Below are 12,577 nucleotides of genomic sequence, written 5' to 3'. Positions count from 1 at the left end.
AACAAGGTGGTGCGACGGTGTAAATAAAAAAAAAGTGCCTGTTGTCTAAGAAAGTAGCTCATAAGAATTTCAAAGAATGCCAGTAACAAAAATGATAGAATTAGGTCGTAAATTTGAGCAGAGAAAGTAGGAGAGTTACATAACAGAGAGTTCGTCAATAAGCAGCGCATATTGCTGAAAACTGCAAAAGCATACAGATCATTCCTGCTGTAGAGAAGAAAATAATGAAAGTCATGGACTTAAAGTATTTATCAAGTCTATTCTTAAACTTGTCTACAGTACTGCTTTCATCCAACCTGACTGACAAATCGTCTCGTATGTCAACAATCCTGCTGAGGGAAAGCACTTCGCCTCACTCGGGGTAAATCGCTTGCCCTCGAGTTTGTATCAGGTTACCATTAGGGAAATTAAACGAATCAAGTCTAACTTGATAGATCAAAATTATCAAAGCCTTTGATCATCTTGAATGGTTGTAATTAGATCACCTCTTAACCTCTGTTCTACGCTAGGCTTGCTTTTTCGTTTTTACTACCATTATGTAAACTTTGCACTTATGAATACTAAAATTCACTTGCCAATTATGAGCCCCATTCATCTGTGTTTCTATGTCAGTTTGAAGCTGTAGACGTTCAAGTTCATATGTAGATTTATTTCCCAGCTTTGTATCAACAGCGAATTTTGACATCTTGCAATGCAGTCCATTATCAATATCATTAATATATATGAGTCCCAAGACTGATCCCTGTGGCACTCCACTTGTCACGTCTAACCATTCTGAGGCTTGACCGTTAATTACTCTTTGTTTACGGCCAGGTAACCAATTCTCTAACTACTGAAGTACAACCCCATCAGTGCATGTGACTTGATTTTTGCTAATAAGCTTTGATGCGGAACCTTAAAATTTTTTTTTGAAAATCTACATAGATAATATCAACTGTTTTACTTTCGTCATACATGATGGTTATATCATAAATCAAGTCGATTTCGTCAAAAACCAAAATCAGAATCGTTTATTAAGTAGTGGTCCTCTAAATGGTTTGCAATTTCATCTCAAATGATTTCCATAAGTTTCCCAACGGCAGACGTGAAGCTAATTGAACGATGATATAATATCCGGGAAATGATTTATGACGTTTTTTGAATATCGGTGTCACATTAGCAAACTTCCATTCATCTGAAAGTTTTCTCGCAGCGAGCGACTTATTGAGGACAGTCAAGGGCTTGACTGACTCATTTTTCGCCGCTTTCACTGTTCTCGGATAAAACTTATCAGGGCCTACAGTTTCTCTGTTTTTTCGGCTTTTATGTCAGTTTGTGGAAGAACGTTCCCCTCAGCAACGAAACTGGATTCGAGACATGGGTTGTGTCTTCTCTCGTAAATACAGATGTAAAAAACTCGTAATATTTTTGCCATGGCTCCGCTGTCTTCAACCAAGTCATCGTTTTCCGTAACTAAAGGAAAGACCTATTGAGTGGGTTATGACGTTCTTACTTCTAATATAAGTGTAATACACCGTAAGGCTTCTTTTGCTATCTTCAGCAATATACGCTTAATATTGACATTTACTTTATCATATCACTCTTACTTTCTCCAGGCAAATTTGAACTATAACTCTATCACGTCGGTTATGGATTCTTTGAGTTTCTTATGTGCTACTTTCTTAGACAACAGCCACTCTTATATTTCACCATTTCACCACCTTGGCTTCGTCTTAGAAACAGACCATTTACTACGCATTCATACGTATGTTCCCTCTGCTGCTTTGAATTCTTTCTTTAGTGTGTGAAGCTGTTCCAAGCGACGTTCACATCATTTTCATTGACAGTATCATTCTAGTTTTGCCTGTCAATAGCATAGCAAAGATCATTAAAATTTCCATGTTTAAAATCGGGTATCTTTTCACGACTGTCATGTTCACTACGTTCTAACTTAACACGCAGTGTTGAAAGCGACCTCAAAAAGAATGTTTTCGGTGATCACTTGTACCAAACGTTTCTCTGCATCCACATCATCAACGAGATCCTCATTTGTAGTGAGAACTAAATCTAATAGACACTAGTCGCGTTTAGGTTCATCGACTAACTGGCCTGGGTCACTATCAAGCATATCCAGGTAGAGTCCACGCCCGGAGCTACTGGAAGGGGATTCTGCCCATTTACACACCAGTATGTAAAATCTACTATCATGAAAGCATCTCGTTCAACACAAATTTCTGCTAACAGATCGTAAGATCTTTTGTCCATCTGTGCGGAGGACCTCGAAACTAGACCTACTGCTATTTTTTTCTAAGTGGTTCATCTTTAATTTTTACAAAAATGAAGTCGAAAAACATAGAGCAGAACACCACCGCCTTCTTTGTTTCCCCTGTCCTTATCAAACAATATGAACCCTGGAACTGAGTATTCAGCGAAGAAATCTCTGTTGCTAATATCAAATCAAGATTCGGAAATACTAACCATATCATGTTTTCCTTCTAAAGCTGTTGTCATTAACTCTGAGACTATTTTTCGTATCCTCCGAGCGTCAACATGAGATATTCTTAAACAAAACTGAGACGTATTTGGAAAGGTAATTACGGAGGGGGATGGGTCTGCTCCACACGGGTTTTTGTTACCAAAACGCACGTGTGGACTCACTAAGGAGCCTACCAAAACGCACAGCTCCCGGAGAAATCTGTCCTTCATCAACTTATCAGACTGCATGTACAAATGCTGCCACAAGTTTATGAAGTTTATGAACTCAACTTCTTCCTGAAAACAGTGGTTCACTATTTTGTTGTTTATAATGAACTCCTTACAAAAAAAAAGATAAATAAAGTAAAATAAAAAGGCGTTCCCGGCGCCGATCCTGGGAGGAACTCATGAAATCTTAGTGGTATTAGTTTTATTTCGAAAACGTCGACTAAGCCGGTGGAATTTCTCCAACAACTCATCTGACCTCTGGCTCAGCACATCATTAGTACGTACATGACCAATAACAAGCGTATCATCGTTGCTGTCACCACAAACCTCGTCTACTTACAGCGTCCACACCTGGAAAACAAAAACGTTTACGGCGTGAAAGGTTTCTGGCGCAGAATTCCTCCAGTTGTCCTTTGTGCTCATTGTCCTCTTCATCACCCAAAGCCTGAAACCGACTTTTTTTTTTTTTTTGTAACTCATCAAAGGTGAACGTGTGTAGGGGCGTCGCACATCAACACACTACCTAGAAGGGTCGGCTTTCCCTGGTGAGAGAAGAAGGATTACTTTGGGGTGTTTCAACACCCAGAGCGCTGCTGCCCGACGGTGATGGCTCACTGCCTCATTCTCTCAGCAAGCTGAATCCGACGATGGCCTGAAGAACATCTACCTTGTGTGTTAGAACTGGTAGTTTATCTGTGGGTGCACCTAGCTTTTCCTCCAGGGTCAGTCTGTCCGCGCAAAACTGCAATTCAAAGGCATAGCAAGATTATTGTAGAACTGAACGCCAAACAACGCAACATATAGAACACTGTTGACCTGAATGGCAAACATATTTATATATCACCGGAAATAACGCTCAGTAACGAGGGAAAAAAAGTCACTAGAAAAGACACTACTGTGTATGTCAAGCTCACGAGTTTCACGTTCTCTACAATGCGCGAAGTGTCTCCCAAGCGCAAATGTAGGAGTATTTTCTCCGTTTCTTTTACTTCACAATTTATAGCACTTTTTAGCGCTACAGTATGCTACACAACTAGCCAAACGTTTTAGCGCTACAGTACCATACACAACTAGCCAGACACTTCAAAACACCTACAAAAGTTCTACATCAAAAGATGCATTGACAGAACAATGAAATACCACAACAAAAAAGAATATTAGACCCGCTCTGGTAAATAGCGCAGTGAGGCACACACAGGCACGTCTAACCGCTAGGAAGGATGGCGCCAAACATATAAAGAATACAGGACACTATTACCCTCCTCCAGCAGATACACTCGACGAAGATCATTAGGATAAATGTCTTTCCATGTACTTTCTCCCACACTATTCTGTCTCCATATACGTATATCAGGACGAGGATACTATTACTATCCTTCAGCAGATAACCTCGTCAAAGACCATCAGGTCTTCTGTCCTCTGGACTTCTCATGGACTGTCCTCCAGTAGACAGCTTCCTCACCGACCATCGATAGCTCGGCTGGTAACAAGATGCTTCCCCATATCGAATCAAACATTAAACGAGGTAAAAATGGACACGATTGCAATTCTCTCCAAGAACAATAACATCGGTCAAATGGTGGAACATTATGACATTACGAACCAGCTTCTTGTGGTACAGAGTCTTCAAACTGTACTCTTGGGTACAATAACCCGTTCTTAGTCATACACCGGCATCGTATGAAACCTCTCTGTATATTCTCTAATATAAATACTTCTTTTATCTGCTGTTACAATGGACCACAGTCATCATTCTCTATAACGTGGAGGTCTTGACTCCGGACCCCACCTCGCCAGCAGGTGGCTACACCGCGAGTGGGCAGTCACCTTCGGCGAAGATGCATCATTTCCCTACTCCCGCATAGAGCGCAGCCTTGAAGCTGTAGGAGCCCGATAAAGGTGGTTTTGGGCTTACATGATGATAATAATGATAATGATAATAATAATAATAATAATAATAATAATAATAATAATAATAATAATGATGATGATAATAACGCGGATCATACTTTGATATGAACACGTGATGAGTCCCTCTGTTAATATATAATACTGCAGCGGTCAGCATGTCTTGGCCTCTCTGTTCACCCAGCTGCTTCCCAGTCTGCTGCACGTCTTCTGTCTTCCCTTGACGCTTCTTACCATAACATTCTCCATAAGGACGCTCGTTCTCCGTGCTGGTGGAGCTACATAGAGTTTGGTCAGGCTTCTTAATCACACCCGACTGACTCTTGAGAACGACCTTAATTAATACCCTTTGGGTATGATAGCCTGGCCTTTGACCTGACCCTTAATCACAAGTCGGGTCAAAGGGCAGGCCGTTATGCCCAAGGGTCGTACTATTGTGGTCAAAGGGTGTGCGTAAGGACCCTAATTATGTAATCCCATCGACCCATAGGCTAGCACTAAGCCAGTCTCTTGTAAAGAACAACATCCAAATCATTTGTCTGTAATCCCACCAAAAAGATCAAATGCTCTTGGATCTGTGTTGTTGTCATCACTTTCAAAAGAGATGCACACTGTTATTGCTTGGCCTCAATAATCCTTAGATGCTCCTACATAAGAATGCAACTCTTTGAACTTGTATTATCATTTTTCCACACCGGTTCCATACTTTACCAATAACAACAATAATAATAATAATATTAATAATAATAATAATAATCATAATAATAATAATAATAATAATAATAATAATAACAATAATAATAATAATAATAACAATAATAATAATAACAATGATAATGATAATCATAATGAGAATAAAATAATGATAATAACAATAATAATGATAATAATAATAATAATGATAATAATAATAATAATAATAATAATAGTAATAATAAGGACAATAACTTAAAATATAATCAATATCTTCCTGATCTTTTCGGTATTCTCTCTCTCTCTCTCTCTCTCTCTCTCTCTCTCTCTCTCTCTCTCTCTCTCTCTCTCTCTCTCTCTCTCTCTCAACGCCTACGGGTAACTTCCTGTCACGTGTTTTTACAAGATGAAGCCCATAACTGTGTGTGCATGTGTTGTTGCAGGTGCACGTATGGCAGGACCTGACAGAGAGGACGTGTGGTGAGCAAGGCAGCAGGATCCGCACCTGGTGGTTGGTGAGCACCATCGGCCTCACCTGGCTCCCGCTCGGCATCATGCTCGTCTGCTACACCAACATCTTCATCTACTTCAGACACAAAAAGTTTCTCAACGCCAACAAAAGAGGTGGGGTGAGACGACCTACAGTTCTGATACTATCATACTCAAACGCACTACTTTACCTATAGTTTAATTTACATATATATATATATATATATATATATATATATATATATATATATATATATATATATATATATTATTATAATATATATATATATTCTTTTTTTCGGGGGGGGGGGGCTATATATACATATGCAACGAAGAGACGTAGCTAGGACGCCATTTGGTTAGCAAGTGACTGTAAAAGACAGACAACGAACGTATCATAAACTTATTATGTGGACCAGAAGGGGAATTGTTTACAAATTTTATCAACAATAAAGCTATCCAATTTGTATCGACCTTCACTAATGTTAAAGCTATTATTCTTTGTATATTTAATAAAGGAAGATTTAATATTTCTCGTGGTACTGGAGTTAAAGTTAGTATCTGAGATGACACTACTCTAGTCAATACAATGATCATAGTGTTTAACGTGATTACACAAGGCATTTGATTCTTGCCCTGTTCTTATAAAACATTTATGTAGTATAAGTGTGGCGGGGTGGCGACGAGAATGGATGAAGGAAGCAAGTATGAATATTCACATGTGTATATATGTATATGTCTGTGTATGTATACGTATGTATACGTCGAAATGTACAGGCATGCATATGTGGGTGTGTGGGTATGTATGTATATACATTTGTGTGTGGGTAGGTTGAGCCATTCTTTCGTCTGTTTCCTTGCGTTACCTCGCAAACACGAGAGACAGCGACAAAGTATATATATGTATATATATATATATATATATATATATATATATATATATATATATATATATATATATATATATATGTATATATATATAGATAGATAGATAGATAGATAGAGAGAGAGAGAGAGAGAGAGAGAGAGAGAGAGAGAGAGAGAGAGAGAGAGAGAGAGAGAGAGAGAGAGAGAGAAATGGACTGTTCGTTCGTTGGTTATTTGGGCTTTTGGCCTATCAACTGGCACGGTCATTCAGGCCGTCAACGTCGCTCTATCCAGTAAACATCTAGTGAAAAAACCTCGAACACCTTCAGGTGTTACAAACATTTCTAAGACCAGATACACTCTCAATATATACATATGTCTCCATGGTTGTTTAGTTTGTTTACGGATGGGGTTGTTAGGGAGGTGAATGCAAGAGTTTTGGAAAGAGGGGCAAGTATGCTGTCTGTTGTAGATGAGAGAGCTTGGGAAGTGTGTCAGTTGTTGTTCGCTGATGATACAGCGCTGGTGGCTGATTCATGTGAGAAACTGCAGAAGCTGGTGACTGAGTTTGGTAAAGTGTGAGAAAAAAGAAAGATGAGAGTAAATGTGAATAAGAGCAAGGTTATTAGGTACGGTAGGGTTGAGGGGTCAAGTCAATTGGGAGGTAAGTTCGAATGGAGAAAAACCGGAGGAAGTGAAGTGTTTTAGATATCTGGGAGTGGATCTGGCAGCGGATGGAACCATGGAAGCGGAAGTGGATCACAGGGTGGGGAAGGAAACGAAAGTTCTAGAAACGTTGAAAAAAGTGTGGAATTCGAGAACGTTATCTTGGAAAGCAAAAATGGGTATGTTGCTGGAAATGAGATGTTTGAGAACAATATGTGGTGTGAGGTGGTTTGATCGAGTAAGTAATAATAGGGTAAGAGAAATGTGTGGTAATAAAAAGAGTGTGGTTGAGAGAGCAGAAGAGGGTGTTTTGAAATGGTTTGGTCACATGGAGTGAATGAGCGAGGAAAGATTGACCAAGAGGATATAAGTGTCAGAGGTGGAGGGAACGAGGAGAAGTGGGAGACCAAATTGGAGGTGGAAAGATGGAATGAAAAAGATTTTGAGTGATCGGGGCCTGAACATGTAGAAGGGTGAAAGGCGTGCAAGGAATAGAGTGAATTGGAACGATATGGTATACCGGAGTCGACGTGCTGTCAATGGATAGAACCAGGGCATGTGAAGCGTCGAAGCGTCTGGGGTAAACCATGGAAAGTTCTGTGGGACCTGGATGTGGAAAGGGAGCTGTGATTTCGGTGTATTATACATGACAGCTAAAGACAGTGTGAACGAATGTGGCCTTTGTTGTCTTTTCCTAGCGCTACCTCGCGCACATGCGGGGGGGGGGGGAGTGTTCTCATTTCATGTGTGACGGGGTGGCGACGGGAATGAATAAGGGCAAACAGTATGAATTATGTACATGTCTGTGTGTGTATATACATATATACGTTGAGATGTATAGGTATGTATATGTGCGTGTGTGGACGTGTATGTATGTACATGTATATGTGGGTGGGTTGGGCCATTCTTTAGTCTGCTTCCTTGCACTACCTCAATAACGCGGGAGACAACGACAAAGTATGATAAATATATATATATATATATATATATATATATATATATATATATATATATATATATATATTTTTTTTTTTTCATACTATTCGCCATTTCCCGCGTTTGCGAGGTAGCGTTAAGAACAGAGGACTGGGCCTTAGAGGGAAAATCCTCACCTGGCCCCCTTCTCTGTTCCTTCTTTTGGAAAATCAAAAAAAAAAACGAGAGGGGAGGATTTCCAGCCACCCGCTCCCTCCCCTTTTAGTCGCCTTCTACGACACGCAGGGAATACGTGGGAAGTATTCTTTCTCCCCTATCCCCAGGGACATATATATATATATATATATATATATATATATATATATATATATATATACGGCCCACGTAAATGACCTCGTCAACTGCTACTTTATTTAATAGATACCGTCACCTCACTCGTTGTTTGCCCCTAAATAGTTACACTTTTAACGTAGTATATAATGAAAATTAGAAATGAAGAAGTGCTCTTCCATAATGCTATTCAATACTACCAATATATGATGCATGTTTGAATTACTTAACATAATAACTCCACTCAACTTTGACCAGGAGTGGCGTTGTGCGTTACTATCTCGAAACAAAAAAGAATCGTTGAAATAAAGACGAAACCGTCATTAAGTTAGAGGCAAATGGTATGAACTTGGCTAGACAGGTGCAAATACGACATTCTCTTAATTTCTTTTCTTGCATCAAGCTATTTACTTTGAGTCAAAAACCGAAGAAAATATCCAATCTAAACACCAAACAACCCGTCATTGCAGTCTTCCCCTCTGGTCAATATATGTAAACATCTGCATGAAAAGCACACACGAATGTACGTTGCATTATGTACTTCAGAGCACCCGGCCATGATCCACCTGAAGAAGAGAGTGGTGAGGATGATTTTCGTGGTGCTGATAGTGTTCATCGTCTGCTGGCTGCCCTTCCAGCTCCTCAAGTTCTGCAGCAGGCGCTTCCTGGACGAGACCGGACGCTACATCAGCGAAGAGGCCAAGAAGGTGAGCTACATACGAAGCCGTATTACGTGAGTTCAGTCATCTCATCACGGTCACGCGAAAGAGTTCTCGGGCTGAGCGGGATGTCGGGTGAAAGTGTATATCTTTTGGGAATCTCTGGACGTGACGGAACCCCCCTTCGGTATTATGGCCTGGCCTCAGACATGACCCTTAAGTGTACCCAAGGGTCGTACCGTCAATGCATCCGGGTTTGTACCGTCGCGCTCAAGGACCTCACCGTCGTGCGCAAGAATCCCGCAGTCGTGCTCACGGGGTTCAGCTATGCTGACCACATTCCTGCTTCTTTTTCTCTTACGTTGAAGGCTTCAGTCATGGACAAAAGTCCACATCAAGGTCGGGCCTTAACTGAATCATAAAGTGATTAATGAAAGGGAAAAATAAGAGACAAGGGAAAATACGATTTTGGTAAAAGTGAAAAATCTGTCTTTTAGACTATGACGACACAGCAATCATGTGACGCAGCAGCTTGCCGAGTGTTGCCTGGTCCAGCTAGTGGTGGGGTCACACAAGCAGCTAGCTCTCGGGAGCAAATACCACAGTAAAACCTACATTGAACCAACATTGCGGCGTTGGGTAAGCGGGTAAAGTTTTAAAGTTAGCCTGGGAGAGTTTACAAGGTCCGGTGATCAGCTTAAGATAAACAAATGGATAACAAACGTCAACAGCCAACGCAAACACCACCTACCAGGTAGCATGGCCGCACACGCCCCCGTCGTTTGTCTTCGTACAAGGACTTTGATTTTCAATGGACGCTCGCTTGATAATCATCTTAGGGCTATGGGAACCAGTCATTGTGTTCTTAACGTCGAAATTATTCTCTCAGTTAAACAAAGATATCACAGAAACTTATAATCTCTCACCAGAGTGACAGGGAAAAGATGTTATCACTTGGATAGTTGGCATCGTGTCTACCTCACTGAAGACCTTCACAGCTGAATACCCGAACTATTCAGTTCGAAAGTGAAGAAAAAGAAACTGAAATTTTCTGTGTAAAAGTTCGGTCCCCGAAATCATACGTTCAATTCATTTGCTTATCGTATCCACAATCACTGACATACGGGCTAATCGAATGCGAGGGCTGATATCGTTTTCGGTCAACTTTCTGGCACGTAAAAAGAGTTTCCCTCATGCTGCTATATCTTCTAGCAACTACATCTGTCAGCTCATGAAAAACCCACGTTTTTAAAACTCATCTGAAAAACGTTAGCTGATGGTGTCCCATTTGTTTAGATAACGTAGAGCCTTATATCTTAACTGGCTGGGAATCCGATGCAAAGTCACTTTCATGTCCTTACTGTCTTTTCCGACTTAGCAAGGCATCACCAGGAACAAACGAAAAATGGCCTTATCTGCACACATCCATTCTCCAGCTGTCATGTATAACTCACCGAAACTAGAGCCTTCAATCCACAGACCACTCATTTACTCCAATGTTACTCTTGGTTGCTTCCTATGCCCTTATTCAGTTCACTGACAGCATATAAACCCCATCCCCACCACAATAATCCAGTCCATTCTGTCCCAAGCAGGCCTCTCACCTTCTTGAATATCTATCCTCTGTTACCCACCAAAACCTCCTTCCCTCTATCCTTCTAACTCCCTCTCTGTTTCCCCTTTCTCTCTGGTACCTTCGCTCCTGAAAAGAATAACAAACCATCTTCGCTCATCCTCTCTATATGACCGGAGAATTTCAGCGCATCGCGCTTGGCCTTCTTAACGACACTGCTTTTACTTTAGTATCTCTCTCTCCGACCGTCAATATTCCTCACACGATTAATCCGTCCAACTCCATGTAATCGTCCCGAGGCAGTTCATTTCCAACATATCAACCCTCTTCCTTTCCTTTCCATTCAAGGTTCAGCAATATCCACGATGCTATCACCACTAAAAACAAGCACATAAAAGATGAAATCGAGTAACAGATAGTTAGCGAAAGATGAAGCATCAAGTGAAATATGCAATACAAGGAGTGGAGAATTACCGGCACTATCTGTAGCTTACAAATGACAAACAAGTTTGCCGAACATCAACGATATGTGCAAAATTATTCAATCATTTGAGTGAAGGTTGCCTCAGTTGTGAAAGACATGCAACCTTAAATAATTTTCCTTTCATTCTTTAAGAAACCCGGCTAAATATAGCTGATCTGAAAGTGAAAAGTTACACATCAGAAAAACTAAGTCAAGGATGGTAAATGAAGTATTTGTAGGACACGTCCCATCCTTGTGCTAATCTTATCTCATCTGGGAACTAACTATATGCTCTAGACTCTTAATCATTGTCTGTTCTTGGTTGAATGGTTAGCCTGAATATCTTCAAATACTCTTACTGTTGTGGACCTGTCTGTTGTGATCGTAAATGTAATGGTCGTGACTGTTGTCGCCCTGACTGTTGTGATCTTTGATCGTTTTGGTTCTGATTGCTGTTGTCCTGACCGTCATGATCCCGAGTATTATGGTCCTGCCTGACCGTCGTGGTGTCTTTCATCCTTGCAGCAGTACAAGCTGCTGCTCTCGGTGTCGCAGTACATGATGTTCACCAACGCGGCCGTCAACCCAATCGTGTACGCCCTCATGCATCAGACGTTCCGGCGAGCCTTCAGGGTCACCTTCCACTGCTTCTTCACCGATAAGGTGACGACCACTGCATCGTTTCCACTGACCCCATCCCCACACAGATGTGGTCGGGTTTGTACTGATATAACCATGCTTCGGCTGATGTGGATAATGATGTTGATTACCTATACTTTGTAAGTATTCTCCTGCCGGTTGGCAAGCCGGAGGGAGTTTTTGGGTAGGGAGGAGCCATCTGGTGTATCATCTTGTCCCTGTCTACAGGTGGCGGGTGGGGAGAAGCCTTCTGTCTTGATTTTTCATATCTTCCAAACCAGAAAGCAAAGGAGACAAAGACATCAAACAGACAGGCATAAGCAATTCAGTCCCAATGAGGCAGAAAACGCAATCTAGAATCTCTAAAGAACTCTGAGAACAGCTGCCGAAATATCATCACATGCAATCTTGCAACCTCGGAAACCCTAACCTACTGTAATGCAATAACATAATCTCTTTAATTCCTTTAAATTCTAAGTGTAAGATATGAATATATTTCCCCTTAAAACAAAAACAAACAAACAAAAAAGTGGAAATGACTCTGAACTGGCCATCATTTACCTTCCAGGTAAACAGGCCTCACCGTACAATAATGTCTCTCGCCCCGCTAAACTTGGTGCAGATCCTCAGCAAATTTAACACTTAACAATCCTGGAAACTTCATAACACTTT

The 12,577-nt window shown here is 40.8% G+C and overlaps 1 protein-coding gene across 1 annotated transcript in view; it reads left to right on the top strand.

The window, feature by feature from the left end:
• LOC139754180 (uncharacterized) overlaps positions 1-12,577 on the top strand; it is a 71,744-nt gene that overhangs the window by 13,622 nt on the left and 45,545 nt on the right. Inside the window, 3 exon segments of the mRNA XM_071671373.1 lie at positions 5,727-5,907; positions 9,118-9,278; positions 11,792-11,929. Of these exon segments, the coding sequence (XP_071527474.1) occupies positions 5,727-5,907; positions 9,118-9,278; positions 11,792-11,929 (480 nt within the window).

Source organism: Panulirus ornatus, chromosome 16 (assembly GCF_036320965.1).
Source record: "Panulirus ornatus isolate Po-2019 chromosome 16, ASM3632096v1, whole genome shotgun sequence".
Lineage (NCBI taxonomy): Eukaryota > Metazoa > Arthropoda > Malacostraca > Decapoda > Palinuridae > Panulirus > Panulirus ornatus.
This window is presented reverse-complemented; position numbering and strand designations above follow the sequence as displayed.